This window comes from Saimiri boliviensis, chromosome 5 (genome assembly GCF_048565385.1).
Source record: "Saimiri boliviensis isolate mSaiBol1 chromosome 5, mSaiBol1.pri, whole genome shotgun sequence".
Lineage (NCBI taxonomy): Eukaryota > Metazoa > Chordata > Mammalia > Primates > Cebidae > Saimiri > Saimiri boliviensis.
In genome coordinates, this window is record NC_133453.1 from 18,991,839 (window position 1) to 19,008,505 (window position 16,667).

At 38.6% G+C, this 16,667-nt stretch overlaps 1 protein-coding gene across 3 annotated transcripts in view; it reads left to right on the forward strand.

Moving 5' to 3' along the window:
- PAX3 (paired box 3) overlaps positions 1–16,667 on the forward strand; it is a 97,503-nt gene that overhangs the window by 60,131 nt on the left and 20,705 nt on the right. For all 3 annotated transcript variants that reach the window (XM_074398966.1, XM_010336245.3, XM_003925484.4), the window contains exons 5-7: positions 4,689–4,894; positions 15,219–15,384; positions 16,260–16,474. In XM_074398966.1, the coding sequence (XP_074255067.1) occupies positions 4,689–4,894; positions 15,219–15,384; positions 16,260–16,474 (587 nt within the window). The remainder of the gene's footprint in view (positions 1–4,688; positions 4,895–15,218; positions 15,385–16,259; positions 16,475–16,667) is intronic.

Genomic DNA, 16,667 nt, shown 5'->3' on the forward strand with positions numbered 1-16,667 from the left:
TCTTGGCGTCTCAGTTTCCTTTTTCTGCACAGTGGGATAAGTACCTAATTCCTGGGTTGCTGTGCAGTTATGAGTGAAGGAAGAGAAATCCTCATTCTCCCGAAAAGCTTTGCTTTCCAGGGTTATTGGTGACATTGAATTAAACTAATGGATAAGTCAGAGAATAGATTGTAAAGGGGTTTTAATAATAGAGTCAAAAAATTCGAATTCTGATAACAATATAGATTAGGATAGAATCTACAAATTGTTTTGAAATTTAAAGCAATGAAATTTCCATTTAGAAGCTGTGCATGATGTATTGATATGAATTTTCTTATGAGATCTATTCCAGAATTTTCAAATTTGGGAACAGTATCTCTAGTAATAAAGCAAATTTTCTTTGTGAAGACATCTGTAAAATATGATTGAGCAACTTAAGTGTAATTTAAAATCTCCCTTCATATTAAGGTTTTACAGTAGTAATAGTCCAAAGAGTTTATATTTAATGTAATTGTTGAATCCTGGCAGTTTATTAACTCATTGACACAACTGTCCTGTTAACACATTTGTGATTTCCAAATCATAGAATTAGATATTCTATACAGAAAAAAGATATAATTTCTTTCTATTAAACTTCCTGAAAGAGAGCTTTGTTTTTACTTTCTGTGTAATACTTAGAATTAGATTCTTTATATCTAGTATCTAATTTGTTATAGTAGCTTAAGTAAAACTAAATATATAAAATAGATGAAATCCAACAAAATGGGCCGCTTATGTGCTCTTAGAATGGGAAATTTTATTTCTCCTGAATGACATAAGAAATAGTATTTCTATGTTCAGAAATAGCTAGTTTCTCCTAACTGGCAGATTAATCTTGGGCTGCTGACTTCACATATTTTAAAGCCCTCATCCCTTTGGGGTTTACAGATGGGGAAAAGTTAGAATTAACTTGTAAGATTGTGGCTTTATATTGCCAAAAATTATCTGGTTTCTCAAATAAGTTTCCAGCCGAAAAATCAGGCAGATCATTTCCTCAACATCTTCTGAAATTATGCTATATGATAGTTTTCCCCGTTAGATGTAATCTTTCCATTGCTTTTGAATAAACAGTCAGAAATAAGAGTCGTGATTTGTAAGCTTGTTAAAGAGAATTTTATTTTTGGTGGTCACGGCTGTCCTACTGAACTCTCAAAAATTCTGAGCCTTTTTTTTTTTCTTTTAAAGAATCACCAGGCCCCGCTTTCACGGCCTATATTTGTACTGAAAGGATCAAGGGAACGTTTGCCCTTCTGCTGCACTCAAGGTTTCTGTCTTCCCTGAACTCACCTTAGGATACCTGGATTCCCGTTTGACAGGTGTACCGTCCCAAATTCTGAGGCTTTTGCATTACTAGCTATACTAGATTTCATCTTAAAAAAAAAATCACAATTCTCTGAAAAAAATCGGTAATCATTTTCCCAAACAATGCAGGCATACAAATTCAGAGTGATTGCTGAGGGTACACAGACTTCCAAAGCCCATCTGAATAGAGGTTGGGAGATGTCATAAGAGCAGAATTTCCATTTCAAAAATAAAGATGTAAAACAGTGGCAAATAAATCAGTGTTGGTGCAAATCTGAAGTTTGTCCCACACTTAACGTTCATTCAACATGTACTTACTGAGCGCCTACTGTGTTCTGAGGGTTCCAGCAGTGAACAAGGCAGAGAAGGGCATTGAGATCACCCAGCTCATATTCTGAGGGGATGTTGATTGTTAAGGTGAAACAGGTCTTGACCCTCAGGATTAATTCTTGCTGGTGCCTGTAAATCTAACCAGACTTTTTCTTCAGAAACCGGAGATGATTTTGATTAATTGACCTGACAGTGCATGGCACATCATATTTACTTGAAAAAATTTAATAACCTCAGAGACTCCCAAAGGAAGCATGAAAATTTCCACATACTATTATCCTAATGGGATCGTAGTAAGAGAATGTGCAAGCAGAGATCTAGGGTCTTCTTGGGCAGAGGAAGCTTTTGGTCAGTCTTTAAATGCTATTGAGTGTTTCACCTGAATTCACTTTGGAAAGAAAGCTTAGATACTGGAAACGTGGAAGGAAAATATTCTATGGAAATTTATTGTCTTCTTAGGGGAATAAGTAATTTGTTTCTTAGGGACCATATCGTTCACAATTTAAAAATATATATGTGGGAGTGACTTTTTCAGTTAATTGTTGTAGATGTATTTTATAGAGTTGAACATTTTGAGAGTGGCAAGAATTAATCTAGAATATTCTATAGAGGTGGTTCTTAGTGTTGTCTGAGGTCAGTAGAATCAGCATCAATCACCTGGGAATGTGTTAGACATGCAAACTCTTGGAGTCCAGGTCAGACCTGCTGAGTCGAAACTATGGAAGGGGAGCCACCAGTCTATGTTTTAGTAAGCCCTCCAGGTGATTCTAATATTCCTAAAAAGTTTATGAAACACTGTGCTATGACTCGGCACAAATTATCATTCATTTAGTTTAGCTTACATTTATCAATCATATATGTATATAAGCTGCATTGGGAGCTTTTGGAGTTTATAATGGAAGGCATGGCATATTTTTTAGCATGTGAATAGTCCTTTACTACTATAGCAAGAGAAAGTCTATTTTTTTTCTTTAAGTTAATGCTAAAATATCCTAACACAATATTTATGTTAAATGAAATATTTTATATTAAATTAATTGAAAAATCAAAAATAATATCTAACACACATTAAATGCATTATAGATTATACTTTTGTTTGTATGCACATGTATTTGTTTTCAGATATATTTAAAACAAATTTATCACGTACACTATTAATTCACTCTATTGCCTCTTAGTTTCATAATGTTCAGATGTGAATCGTATGGAAGTATTAAAATGTTAGAAAACTGAAAATCACATTTATGGGTTTATTTTGGATGTGTATCATTTTGGGCAGTTTAAAATTTCTACTGAAATAGAATGAAATTTTAGATTTCTGTAGGGCAGAGTTAGGTTGGAGTTTAAGATAAAAGAGAATTAGAAGGTTAGGACTTACGTATTTCACATTGCTTCTACTGCCACCTGCATTTCCGCAGGTTCTACCAGCCTGAGGGTGCAAATGAGTTAGCGTGACATTGACATTAATAATCTACAATTTTCTGGCTTACTATCGCGTTTGCTGACAGTAACCTCAGCCGCTTCTTTATAGGATCCCTTAGTTATTTGGGAGAATTTTCAGAGTATATTTAGATGTGTTCAAGAGCCAGGCTGCTCTGGTTCCCCGTCTAGGTTCAGGGTCTGTGGCCTGATAACCCTTGGGCAGACCTTTGCCCACTACCCCAGTACCTGGGGCTCTGGAGAGTACTGCTCTGCCTGCCCAGAGCCCTGGTCCGATGCATTCTCCCCCCACAAGGCAGAACCCTCTCTAGCAACTTTGCTCTATTACTATCATGATTGCTCTGTTACTCCTTTGGGATCCCTAATGCATTCCTAACAGAAACAGGGAAAATGCCTGCTCCACCCCTGCCCTCATCAAATTCTGGCCTGGAAATGGAACGCCTTGTGCCCAAGCCTTGCTAGTCACAGCCACAGATGAAGACCCTATTCTTACAGGAGTGCTAACCGTATGGTATCATTAATGTAATTTCTAATTTCCCAGTTCCTGTTTCTCTTGCCCATGTACCTGCCCACTCAATTTTGAAGTTCCCTTCCACATACGAACACAGGCAAATACACACAAGCTTTGTGTGTGTTAGGCCACCACAGGGTAGCTTCAGGGGCATTTGTCCTATGCAGTTGCTCAGGGCCACACACTCAGAATCGCTCTGGACTTGGGTTAATAATCTGATGTTGCCTTCTTGGAGCTCGTTTTATATATATATATTTTACGAAAGGGACTGTACATGTTTTTTGCACTGAGTTTCTTAAATAAAACAGCTGTTCTGGACAGATGCCCATCTACTCAGCAGAGACCCAGACTCTAAACTTCTGTTTAGAGACAGTTCACTAGACAATGCCTGCTTCTTCTCAGGTCAGTTCTAGAGATTGACATTTTAATAGTACATACATTTTCCTTAAAGTATTTCCCGTTATCTAATAATGATATACTAAATTTAAATATAATTTTTATGAACAGTAGAGTCTATAAATATATAAGAATCCAGCAATAGTTTACTGTTACTGGCTTCTTAGGTACTAAGTCAAGTTTGGAATATTTTTAAAAATCACACTTCACAGATTTCCTAGTGTAAAGGCTGGTGAAAATTTATCAGAAACAAAACTAAATGTGATTCATTCATTAGACATGATGGAAGCGTCTAGTAAGTAGTAAGCATTGGATCATACAAATGAAATAAGTCCTGTCCCTGTTTTCTAAGAGCTCATAATTGGCTTAGAATGACTGATGCTGTGAGCAATTATTTCTGCCTAGGGGTCAGAAAGATAGAGCAGGGGAAGAGATTAAATATTAAATGATACAGGACTGCATGGGGGTACTTGGTGTCCATGGAAGACATTGGGAATGCATTGTAGACTAAGATTGGAATTGCTATGTGTTGGTCAGACTTCTTTTTTTGATCCACATTTATTTTATTTGAGGCATAGGGACCACTGTAATGAGGTCTTGCAGTCGGGGAGAGAACTTGGATTCAATCTTAGTTTTTGTTTTTGTTTTTTAATTCACATTTTATCATTTTTTTTTTCTTCTGTACTTTTAGCTTCAGCACCCCAGTCAGATGAAGGCTCTGATATTGACTCTGAACCAGATTTACCACTAAAGAGGAAACAGCGCAGAAGCCGAACCACCTTCACAGCAGAACAGCTTGAAGAACTGGAGCGTGCTTTTGAGAGAACTCATTACCCTGACATTTATACCAGGGAGGAACTGGCCCAGAGGGCGAAGCTCACAGAGGCCCGCGTACAGGTATTGATGCCCAAAGCTCCGTGTCCTTCTTCAGTCCAGACAGGAAACAAATAAGCATCTTCTCATCTAAAGCATATTTCAAGCCCCACCAAAAATATAGTAGGAGTGGCCCTTTACTAGGGATGCATATTGTTAAGACTCTGACTGTTATTACTGACAGAATGCAACTCTGTCATTTATGTCATGCAGTAGTTCACCACTTCACGTTACTTATTCAACATTTCAGGAACCCTTATTATACACCAGGCACTATATGGACTTTGGGGCTGATACAAAAGTAAGAGCAAATAATTTTAGGTGGTTACTCTGTCCCAGCCACTATTTTAGGTGCTTCACATAAATTAACCCAATAAATCATTATTAAAACCCTAGGTGAGTGCTATGATTGCTACTCTCCATTTACAAATAAGGGAACTGGGACTTGGACTGTATAAGTAACTACCCAGGGTGGTATAGCTGCAAAGTGAGTATAGAGATAATTGGATCCTATACACTTCCTCTCTGTGACCTTTCAGTTATGAAAATGTGCAAAGGTGTATAATGTAAAATTCCTTCCTTTAAGGATTTATAATTAAGAAGCATTTCAAGTAATTGTATTACTTAAAGAACATGTTGAATTATCTTCTGAACTCTTGGAGGTGCTCTGAGCCTTCTGGAAAAAGCTACTAAGATATAATATGTTTCTATTGAGTATAGAATAATGTTGTCATCATTAATGAGGAATGTCCCCCTGGAATCAGTAAAACACCATTTGAAAGATGGCAGACTTCTTAGGGTATCCTGGAACTCCTCACCCCAGAATTTACCTTGTCTGCAGATACTGTGTATTATTTCCAGATACTTAAGTTGCAGGCTGGGGACTCAGCAGTGAACTGGTCAGTTGACATGGTCCCTAGATTGATCAACGCTTTCATAGATGCAGCTAATTAACTCTCCTATTACAACATTTTTCAGAAATAGCCTCTTGCAATCTGCAGAGCCCAGTCAGAGAGACTGTTTTATTCAAATTTTATATGATCATCATAATGCTAGGAAAGTCAAGGAATGCTAAGATCAATTAAGACAGTTCTCTCAAGGACCTGCCATCTAAGAAAGCTAAAAAAGTAAACATACAAATAATTTAAAAATAACAAGAGTTGTGATAAGTGCAGAAAGAGAAAAAGTGCAATGGGAGTTGAGAAGAGGAAAGGATGAGATCTTTTTATTTTATTATATTTTTATTATACTTTAAGTCCTGGGATACATGTACAGAACATGCAGGTTTGTAACACAGGTATACATGTGCCATGGTTGTTCATTGCACCCATCAACCTGCCATCTACATTAGGTATTTCTTCTAATGCTATCCTTCCCTTGAGAAGGTATGGTGTTTAGTTTTCTGTTCCTGTGTTAGTTTGCTGAAGAATGATGGTTTTCAGCTTCATCCATGTCTCTGCAAAGGATATGAACTCAAGAGATGAGATTTTGAAGGAATAAAGAGAGGTACATGAAGAAGGCAGATTTAATTATTATTATTATTACTACTTTGAGACAGGGTCTCATTCTATAGCCCAGGTTGGAGTGCGGCATACAATCACAGCTCATTGAGAGTGTACAATCACACCTCCTGAGCTCAGGTGATCCTCCCACCTCAGCCTTTCAGATAGCTGGGACTACAGGTGCATGCCACCACACCTCGACAATTTTTTGTGGTTTTGCCACATCGCCCAGGCTGTTCCCGAACTCCCAAGTTCAAGCAATCCACTTGTCTTGGCTTCCCGAAGTGCTGGGATTATAGGCATGAGCTATCGTGCTGGGCCCAGAGGGCAGATTTAAGATGAACTTTCCAGGCTGCATAGATAATCATTGGACCAGCTGAGTAAAAAGAGTATACTAATAATAGGGAGTTATATCAGCAGAGGCACAGAGAGATAGAAGTGGTGGGCTGCATATAAGATGACCTTTCGTTTTCACTGCAGTCATATTGGGAGACTAGTTTGATTAGAATGTAAGGAGGGGTAGGGTCGTGGAAGAAATAGGGTTTGGTAGCTAGGCTGAGGACATCTTGTGGAGGTCTTGGGTTCCAGGCTAGTGAGCTCACACTTGATGTAATAGGCAGTGGCATGAGATAGGTGGTGGCAGTGGGACTGGCAAGGAAGAGATGGTGGTGGAAGGTATTCAGAGGTAGAATGGGCATCTGGTTGTGTAAGCTAGAAGTGGGGAGGAAGGTGAGTGAAAGGAAAAGTCACAGATACACCAAGGTTCATGTTTTAAAGTTGAGAAACCTATTATCATTGGGAAACAGAGTGTTTCTCCCCATCACACTGTGTAGAAATTACCTTTATTCACTAAATTACAGTATTTCAATATAAAAAATTTCAATACAGTATCTATAGAGTAATATTATATAATAGTATAACACTATATGAATAGTATATTAACATAACATTAATATTACTATATCACTAAAATGATCTTAATATGCATATTAATATAAGATCATGATTTGTGATTAATGGAGGTCATTTCTGTACTGTACAGTGGAGAGGAAAACCCTGTATCTTAATGAAATGGGCAGAGAAATTAAATCTTCTTATAATAGTATAATATTCTATATAACAATGTTATAAATAATATGTTTCAAATCTACTTTGCTTTTATTATAGTTCTGTGATTACCTGCAAATATGAGGTGAGGTCCAATCATTCCTCTTTTGAGTGAGCACTATATTCCAGAGTTTGATGCCTGTCCTCTGTAACTGGCCAATCCAATCTACTGGATTTTTTTTTTTTTTTTTTTTTGAGACAGAGTCTCACTCTGTTGCCCAGGCTGGAGTACAGTGGCTTAATCATGGCTCACTGTGTAGCCTCCATCTTCCAAGCTAAAGTGGTCCTTCTTCCTCCGGTTCTAGAGTAGCTGGATCTACAGGTGTGTGCCACCACGTCTGGCTAATTATTTTGCTATTTTTTTTGTAAAGATGGGGTCTTGCTATGTTGTACAGGTTGGTTTTGAGCTCCTGAACTCAAGTGATCCTCCCTCCTTGGCCTCCCAAAGGGTTGAAATTACAGATGTGAGCCACTGGCACCAACTCTATTTTTAAGACAGGCCGAGTATCAGCTCTGAACTCAGTGTGAGTCAAAATAATAAACATTTATTGTAGAGATCAGACAAGGAGTGTGATGGAAAATTGAGGAGGTTTGGTATTGGTCTGTTTCATTTCCGCTTTTATCAAAACTGAGGATGGAGACAATATATTTTAAACGCATGTTGCTTATACAGTACCCAGCATTCTCATCTGGGTCAGTGAATGTCAAAGGATAATAATAATGTCCCATTAACTTTCAGAGGACATGGGATCAAACCAATAAACAGTAGTTCATACTCTTCCATACAGCAACCTCCTTTTCCAAGCAGGGCCTTCATTAACGTAACAGCTGTCTTAATGTGGCTTTAACCCGGTGACACTTGACATTCCTTATGGCTTCTTTAGTTCCCTTGAGACACATCATGTCTTGCACTATGGCTGTGATCTATAGCCTAACAAATTCCCTAGAACACCCGGCATATGGATCTTTTACTTAACCCAGCAGGAAAAAGAAGGGAGTAGTTAATCACTGATTAAAATGCCAGAAGAAAATCCTTTAGTTTTTAGAGGATCTGGGAAAGCAGTAGCCAAGTCAACTCAGTTTGAGTGATAGCCAGAAATAGTGAGTTAGTTTAATTTGGGGCACCTGGGAAATCCAAACACCAACCCCCACTGAAAACCCCAAACCATGTCTACATTTCGTTTTTTCCCCCTGAGGAAAAATATTTCTACATTCTTCTAAATAGAGATGGGACTAAAATTATAACTTTAGCCTTTGTCAGTGTTTTATAAAAATTCATTTGGGCTGTAGCTATGTTGAGTTTATCTTTTATTTTATTTATTTATTTTTTTAGAGACGGGGTTTCTCCGTGTTGGTCAGGCTGGTCTTGTACTCCCGACCTCAGGTGATCTGCTCACCTTGGCCTCCCAAAGTGCTGAGATTACAGGCATGAGCCACAATGCCTGCCTTGCCTGTGTTGAGTTTATCATAGCCAAATCAGAGTACACAGTGTAAGAACTGTTGTATACCAGTGACTATTGCCTAGTAATAATAACACTACAAGGTTTTTTTTTTTTTTTTTTTTTTTTTTTTTTTTTTTTTTTTTTTTTTTAGGACGATTTACCTAATTCATCTGTAATTAGGGTAGCTGTTATGCAAATAATCACAAGCATCAAAGTTTTGTGAGGAGGAATTATTTGCAGATGCCAATTGATTAATTTATTTTTGAGACAGGGTTTCACTGTTGCCTGAGCTCGAGTGCACTGGAATGCAGTGGCGCTATCTCTGCTCACTACGACTTCTGCCTCCTGGGCTCAGATGCTCCTCCCACCTCAGCCTCCTGGGTAGCTGAGAGTACAGGCTTGTGCCACCACACCAGACTAATTTTTGTATTGTAGAGATGAGGTTTCACCATGTTGCCCAGGCTGGTCTGAAACTCCTGGACTCAAGTGATCCTGCTATTTCGGCCTCCCAAAGTACTGAGATTACAGGTGTGAGCCACTGCGGCTGGTCCAAATATTTATGATGTGCAAAAGCTGTAGTAAATATTCCACATAAGAATCCCATGAAGTAGGCAAGTAACATCCTCTTTTACCATGAAGACAACGGAAGACAGAAATAAAAGCTACTTGGGGAAATAGAATTTAACTAGGAGTCAGATGATATGGGATTCGTTCCTAACTGACAAAAGTGTTTTGTTGAGCAAGTTGCTCCTGCTGGAATCTTTCTGGACTTCAGGTTTTTAACTTTTTTAATTTTAAAAATATGGTGTTGGTTAAATCACATGATGCCCCACGGGGATAATCATGGACGGACTTCAGGAGATCTGGGAGATTTGAGATTTGTACACAAAATTTTGTGCATTTGCTTGCGTATGTGCATATATGGCTGTTAACTAGAGAAACAGCCTCTGGCTTTCATTATATGCTCAAATACCTTTCCCCTACACCCAAATTAAAAGCTAGTAGAATGCATGATTTCTCAGAACCCTTATAGCATCAGTAATTTAGGATTCCCCAAAAAATTGCACTGGTGATTCCCAAGGGTCCTCAGAAATCATGCATTTTGGGAATGACCCAAATGCACGATTTCTCAGGACCCTTGGGAATGAGAATATAGCAGAACCCTCACAGCATCAGTAATCTGGAATTTCCAAAAAAGCACAGTGGTGATTTAAAGCCATCTAACTGATCTGTAGAGTTCAGAAGTTCAGATAGGTGTAGAATATCCTAAAACTCTCTGCTGGAGTTTGCTTTTGGGATGTTTCAGGATGCAGTTGAGTGTGCTTTTGTGTGTGTCCATGGTCTTTTCAGATGCATGGGAGCATGGTGTTTCTCCTGTTCAACGTTGCCCTCCTGTTCCCAACCAGTTCGCCAAATGGTGGCCAAAGTTACATAGCAGCAGGGATAGGAAAGCTGGGAGAGGCTGGTATAGAAAGAGAAAACAGATGAGAGTGAAGGAAAAGGTCCAGGGAAATGAGCAGCTTGCCCTGAATTTCCCTACTTGGAAAGTACTGTGCTTGGCATTGCAGCATTCCACACCCTGAGTCTAGTGTTTAACCAAACGTTTTACAATCTTGTTGTGAATTCTGTTTCTAAGGATTAACTATGATGTTATCTCCTCATTTTTCAAATTGCATTTGCAATAATCCATCTTGCATAATGTAGGCTGAATTGCCTTCTGAGTACAACACCAAAACTGTGAACCAGTAATTTATTGATGGGCAAAATTAGGGTGACACCATGGGACAATTAGCACTAATCCATGAAACTTGGAAGCAAATTTGACCTAAGCCTTCATTCAAGTCAAACTGGCTTTCAATTATTTGAGGTGTTCTCTGGGCACTTTTCTGTTTACTCACAGGCACAAAAGGCTTTGGCTGGATATCACATAGAGAAGGAAGCAAAACAGAGCTTTAATTCTTGGTTTTCTCAGATAGAAGTGTCATTGTGAGACCTTTTACTTAATAGCTAACATTTATTGAACACTTAACATCTCCTTGACATTCTTTTGAGTGCTTAGATTGCACTGTATATTCATATATTCAGCACAACAATCTTGTGAAGTAGTTTTTGTATTTCCCATTTAGCACATGGGAAAACAGAGACCCCAAGATATTAAGCAAATTGTTCATGGTCCCAGAAGTATTAATAAAAGGGAGGAGCTGAAATTCAACTTTTGCCTGGTCTGCATTGCATCTATGTGACTAAGAAGCATTGTTGTATCTTTACTGTAGAAAGTACTAGTTTTTTCCCCTCAAACTTACAATGTTGAGAGTCTGAACAAATTGGTTTGCTTACTCGTGAAGAGAAAAAGTTATGAAAATCCTATTTTTCTTCTCTAATTCATTATCTTTCCCCCCCTCATAATCATGATGTTATGAGGTTCTTTCAACCAATTAAAATTTTGTTTCAAAAAAATCATCGGACATTATACTACTAGAGAAATGCCTCTAAAGATCCTTTTTCAAAGACATGAAATATGGCTTTATGTAAGGGTTCAGCAGGGAGAGATCCAAGTTGGGAAGGACAGGGGACAGATAAAAATGAACCAGACTGCAGTTTATCAAATGAAATAACAACTTGCTTTGAGGGAGATGTTTGATGTAGTATTATACATGCAATGAGAGGCAAATTGTAGGTTACTGACCTTGTGTGGGGTTGGTAGAATTACATCAAATTGTAGATCATAGAATTTTGTTTAAAGGTGTGTAGCCAAATTTGAAAAGCTTGTTCTTGCCACCCTACTGGCAAAGACATTAGGTAGAAAATTTCTGTTCTCTCTTAGAACATCAGTCATAGTCCAATTTGCCTCTGTTGTCATTGCTATTGTTTTCAAAACATGATGAAATTTCTAGAAAGTGTAACCACTGAATTATAAATATGTATATTTTAGAGGAACATATTCAGTGTTATACACTCACACATGCCATTCCATAGATTATTCATTGATTGTCTATTAGGAATTTGTGATTCAATATTGAAAGAGTTATCTAAGACTTATGAGTAACAAGAACATTTCAGTTAAATGTGGGCTGATAACAGCCTCCTAGGATCACTGTGCTTGGTTGGTTCAGGTATTGAAAGTGAATATCATTTCTAGGGCACTCTTTTTATTCTACTAAAGATAGATTTGTCTTTTCTAAGTTTCAAAGTATCAAGAAGGCAAAACCACTTTTTAATTTGCAGCTTTAGTATATTTTTCCTTTAATGCTTCTTTTAGCAAATTCAGCTGGTTCTAGGCAATGCAGAAGGCTGGCAATGGTAAGACTCTGGTTAAATGGCCAGAGACAGGGAGGCCAGTCTTCACCAAGCCCTGGTTCTGTCAGGAATAGCCCTCTGGATTTATTGAGCCTAAATTTAAACATTTAAATTCTTTCCTTTGGGAATCTCTTGAACCTTCTGCTGAAGGTTTGTTTTTCAGTGAAGATGTGCTTCGCAACTATTTCTCTTCATTTTTTGTTGTGGATATAATAGATACCGTATAATAAATATGAGGACTTTTTAATGCAACTTCTGTTGGGTTTACTCAATGTCTTTGATACTTATTTATATCATTTTAGAAAATATGAAAACAAACCCCCAAACCTTTATACTCCTACTCTGTTTGGATTCTGTCTTTTGAAGTATATGTAGAAACTCATGATGTTTCTTCTTTGTTATTTGAACAAATACATTTTTTTTAAAACTGGCTTGTGGTGTCATTAGAATGAATCTTGAATCAATAGTAAGTTGAGATTGATGGAGAGATCAGGCTTCACCACCCTGGGTTTACTTATCTGAAGGCTACAGAAGGCAGGTGGCACAGAGAGATTGGCAACAAATCTAACAACCAAAGCGTACGTTTCTGAGTTTATGAAGATAAAGCATTTCACCAGTGGAGTTGAGGAGAGTAAATCTTCATCAGTGAAGTTACATCAGAACTTTTGAGGGTCTGATTCTCCTCCCAGCCTAGTATATAAAGCTGGAGATGCACCATACATAGTTGCAGAGGACTACCTCATCTGAGCAGGGAGTACCTCCTTAATCTTGAAGTATTAGAATATAAGCTACAACCACAGAGTGTGGTATGGCACAGTGCACTCAGGCATGAACATGACCCTAATTTCTCACCCTCAGCCTCCCCAGGCTAACACAGTTTGTTCCCTGAACTTTCTTGAAAATGGTTTTCTTATCCTGATGCCTTTGGGAGTCCTGGTAACAGGTGCTCAGACTTGCAGTGAGAAAACACAATTGATGCAGGTCTGAAATTAAGTGCTATTCACGGTTCTCTTACCCCAGGTGGCAATTTATTAAGTTAAATAAAACTCTAATTCAATTATCTATCAACATGGGAAAATATTAACTTACTTCGTTTTCCTGTTGGAAACTTAAGGAGTATTAAACATTGATGTTTTGAGGAAGTTCAAACAGCTTTCCTTATCAGTATCTTGCAACAATGGCGAGAGAAGATAAAACTCTTCTCAGACAAATGCTTGGATGAGTTCCAAAACGTTTCAGCAAATCCCTTGGCAAAGGATTTGCTAAATTGGGCTCCCCTGCTCCAGAAAAGAGAAATCTTTCCCTCCCCTCTTTAATAATCTGACTTTAAAAATGACAATTAAGTTGCAAAATTGTTAACATTATTTTGTAAGGAAATCAAGTCTCATCTTCTCTTAGACAAGCTGGCCTCCTGGAACAAGCCACATCTTCCTGCCCTGCACGGCAGGAAGGAGATGTCACTTCCGCCTCGAGTGATGGCTTGTCAAACTTAGAATCAAACTTTAAAATGAGCTGAAACTTTTTGCTTCCACTTGAGAGTTTTCCTGATTCTCTGTGCTTCCAAATACGGAGTTTCTACCTCTAGGGAGTAATTATTTTGGTCTCCTTGACTGTGCTGTGAATCCCATGAGAACAAGGCAGGAAGCTACGGGAGTGCAGGGACACTACTTTCTTTCCTTCATATCCTTCCAACCCCAAGCACGGTGCTTTCTTCCATATTAAGTTTCAATGGGTGGCTCGCACCTGTAATCCCAGCACTTTGGGAGGCTGAGGTGGGTGAATTACCTGAGATCAAGAGTTTGAGACCAGCCTAACCAACATGGTGAAACCCCATCTCTACTAAAAATACAAAAATTAGCTGAGTGTAGTGGTGAGCACTTGTAATCCCAGCTACTCAGGAGGCTGAGGGAGGAGAATAGCTTGAGCCTGGGAGGCGGAGGTTGCAGTGAACTGATACCGCACCATTGCACTTCAGCCTAGAGTGCAATGGAGACTCTGCCTTTAAAAAAATAAAGTTTCAATAAACTTTTGATGTAGGAATTTGAATATCTTTAACTGGTAGAAATCCTCTCTCATTTTGGGGGAAACATCATGTGTGCTTCGTGGAAAAATCACTCCAAGTCCAACATTTAAACTCTGTAGAAGCAGGAGTTGGGCAGGAGCATGGGACCCATTAAAGGTGTTATATCACAGTTTTTCAACATTTTAGATGTTTCTTGCTGCCTGATTGCCCTTTCTCTCCATTGCCTCATACAAAATACTTGAGCTTTGAATTCCTTGAGGTTATTTTATTACATTGTATCAGGCTTTTCTGAATGCACCCGCTGGCATAGTGCTTGACACAGAGTATTCTAGGAGCCTAAAGCCGTTGTTGAAAGAAGTAAGGCAAAAATAAATTATTTTAGATAAAAAAGGCTTTCATTTCTTGAAACACTTACCTTTTTGGCATTTATTTCCACCAAGATCAGTGCAATGTCTCATATTTTGGAAGAGATGAAAAAACTACTCCACATATCCTTTCTTCAATTTATGTGACCATCCAGAAGCTATACTCATAGTGACCACAGAAATACAGAGATAGACTAATCAGAATATAAGATACAAATCTTGATGTAATAGGCAAGGCCAAATTTAGGACATGTGTCCTGCAGGGATCACAGAGGCTCATGTGTCCTCCTCGGAAGTCTGTCTACATGCAGGTGGGTGGGTGTTGAGGGTAGGGAGAGAAGCTCAGTGATTCCTGCCCATGGCCATCATAAGGTAGATGGGGGCTGTTGTTGCAAGACCATGGAGGGTCCCTGAAGCCCCTCTACTGACCTTTGACACTGAACACTTCTTTGACCCCTGACAGTTCACCCAAATAACACAGAAGGCAGAGAACTCTTGCATCTATTTGCCCTGTCAGTAAGGGGCCTTTAATCTGTTTTAGCATGAAAAATTCATTAAGAATGTACTATTATTTCATCAGTGAAATCCTTAAATTTTAAATTAAATCCATAGGTCTGGTTTAGCAACCGCCGTGCAAGATGGAGGAAGCAAGCTGGGGCCAATCAACTGATGGCTTTCAACCATCTCATTCCGGGGGGGTTCCCTCCCACTGCCATGCCGACCCTGCCAACATACCAGCTGTCGGAGACCTCTTACCAGCCCACATCTATTCCACAAGGTATAGAGGAAGAGTCAAGGAAATTAAAAAGTAACTTTCAGGCAATTTCTCTGGTGGATATTTTATACAAGTGAATCCTTCTGCAGTGCTGACATCCGTGTTGTTCGTATGTTAATTATAATACATCAGGTTGTCCTGAAAGTACCTATCACATTTCAGAAACATAGTTTGTTCTATGATGTATCTGAATATCTCTAGGTAAACTGTGCTGTAATATAATTCCATGGCAGTATTTTAAAACAAAACAACCTTCCTAAATAACTATGGGATTTGCTTTTCTTTTGTTAAAATTTTACCTCTACATTTTACTCCAATTTGCAACTAATTGGAATTCTGTGATGCTTACTAACTGTAGGAATAATGGAAGGAAGGTGAATTTTGACAAAGTCATTATTTGTTAGCACACAGAGGTGAATGGGATAATGTTAAATTCTAAGACTCAATTATTTCTGATTATGAAAGAGCATTGCAGGCATTTGAAACTGTATTATTGCACAACTATTTAGGTGCCTTAAAAGTATATTAGATGAGAAATTTGAGACTTGCTGTCCTAACATTAGTTGATTATCATATTGACGAATAACATGCACTACCAAAATATGCTTGTTAGCATTGCTAATATGATTTCTGCATTTGTATTCTGGGTAAGCATGTCATGAGAGTATATATGTTACTTGCAAATATGTGCAGAGATAATATGACTGTATCTGTTACGAGTGATTCTACACCTGCATGTTAAGAAATGCAGTTAGAAGTGAACATTTGATTTGACCAATAGATGCTCCTGGTGGCTTGGTGGCTGATGAACTTTTGCACTGAATTTTCTCTGCTGGCCTATAAGAAAACACGATAGTTGACAACCTTTTTCATTTCAGCCGTGTCGGATCCCAGCAGCACGGTTCACAGACCTCAACCGCTTCCTCCGAGCACAGTACACCAAAGCACGATTCCTTCCAACCCAGACAGCAGCTCTGCCTACTGCCTCCCCAGCACCAGGCATGGATTTTCCAGCTATACAGACAGCTTTGTGCCTCCGTCGGGGCCCTCCAACCCCATGAACCCCACCATTGGCAATGGCCTTTCACCTCAGGTCAGTCCCGTGTTTCTAGACAGATGATTTGCTATATACCAGAACCAAATACTCAATTCCCTGAGGCAGTAGTGTAATGAATTGCCAAATTTAAACCATAATGTATTCTTTATACAAGCCACATGATTTCAGTTTTCTAGTTTCCTTTCTCTCCACCCTTCCTACTGGCTGCATCAAAAGTTGTAGCTTAGAC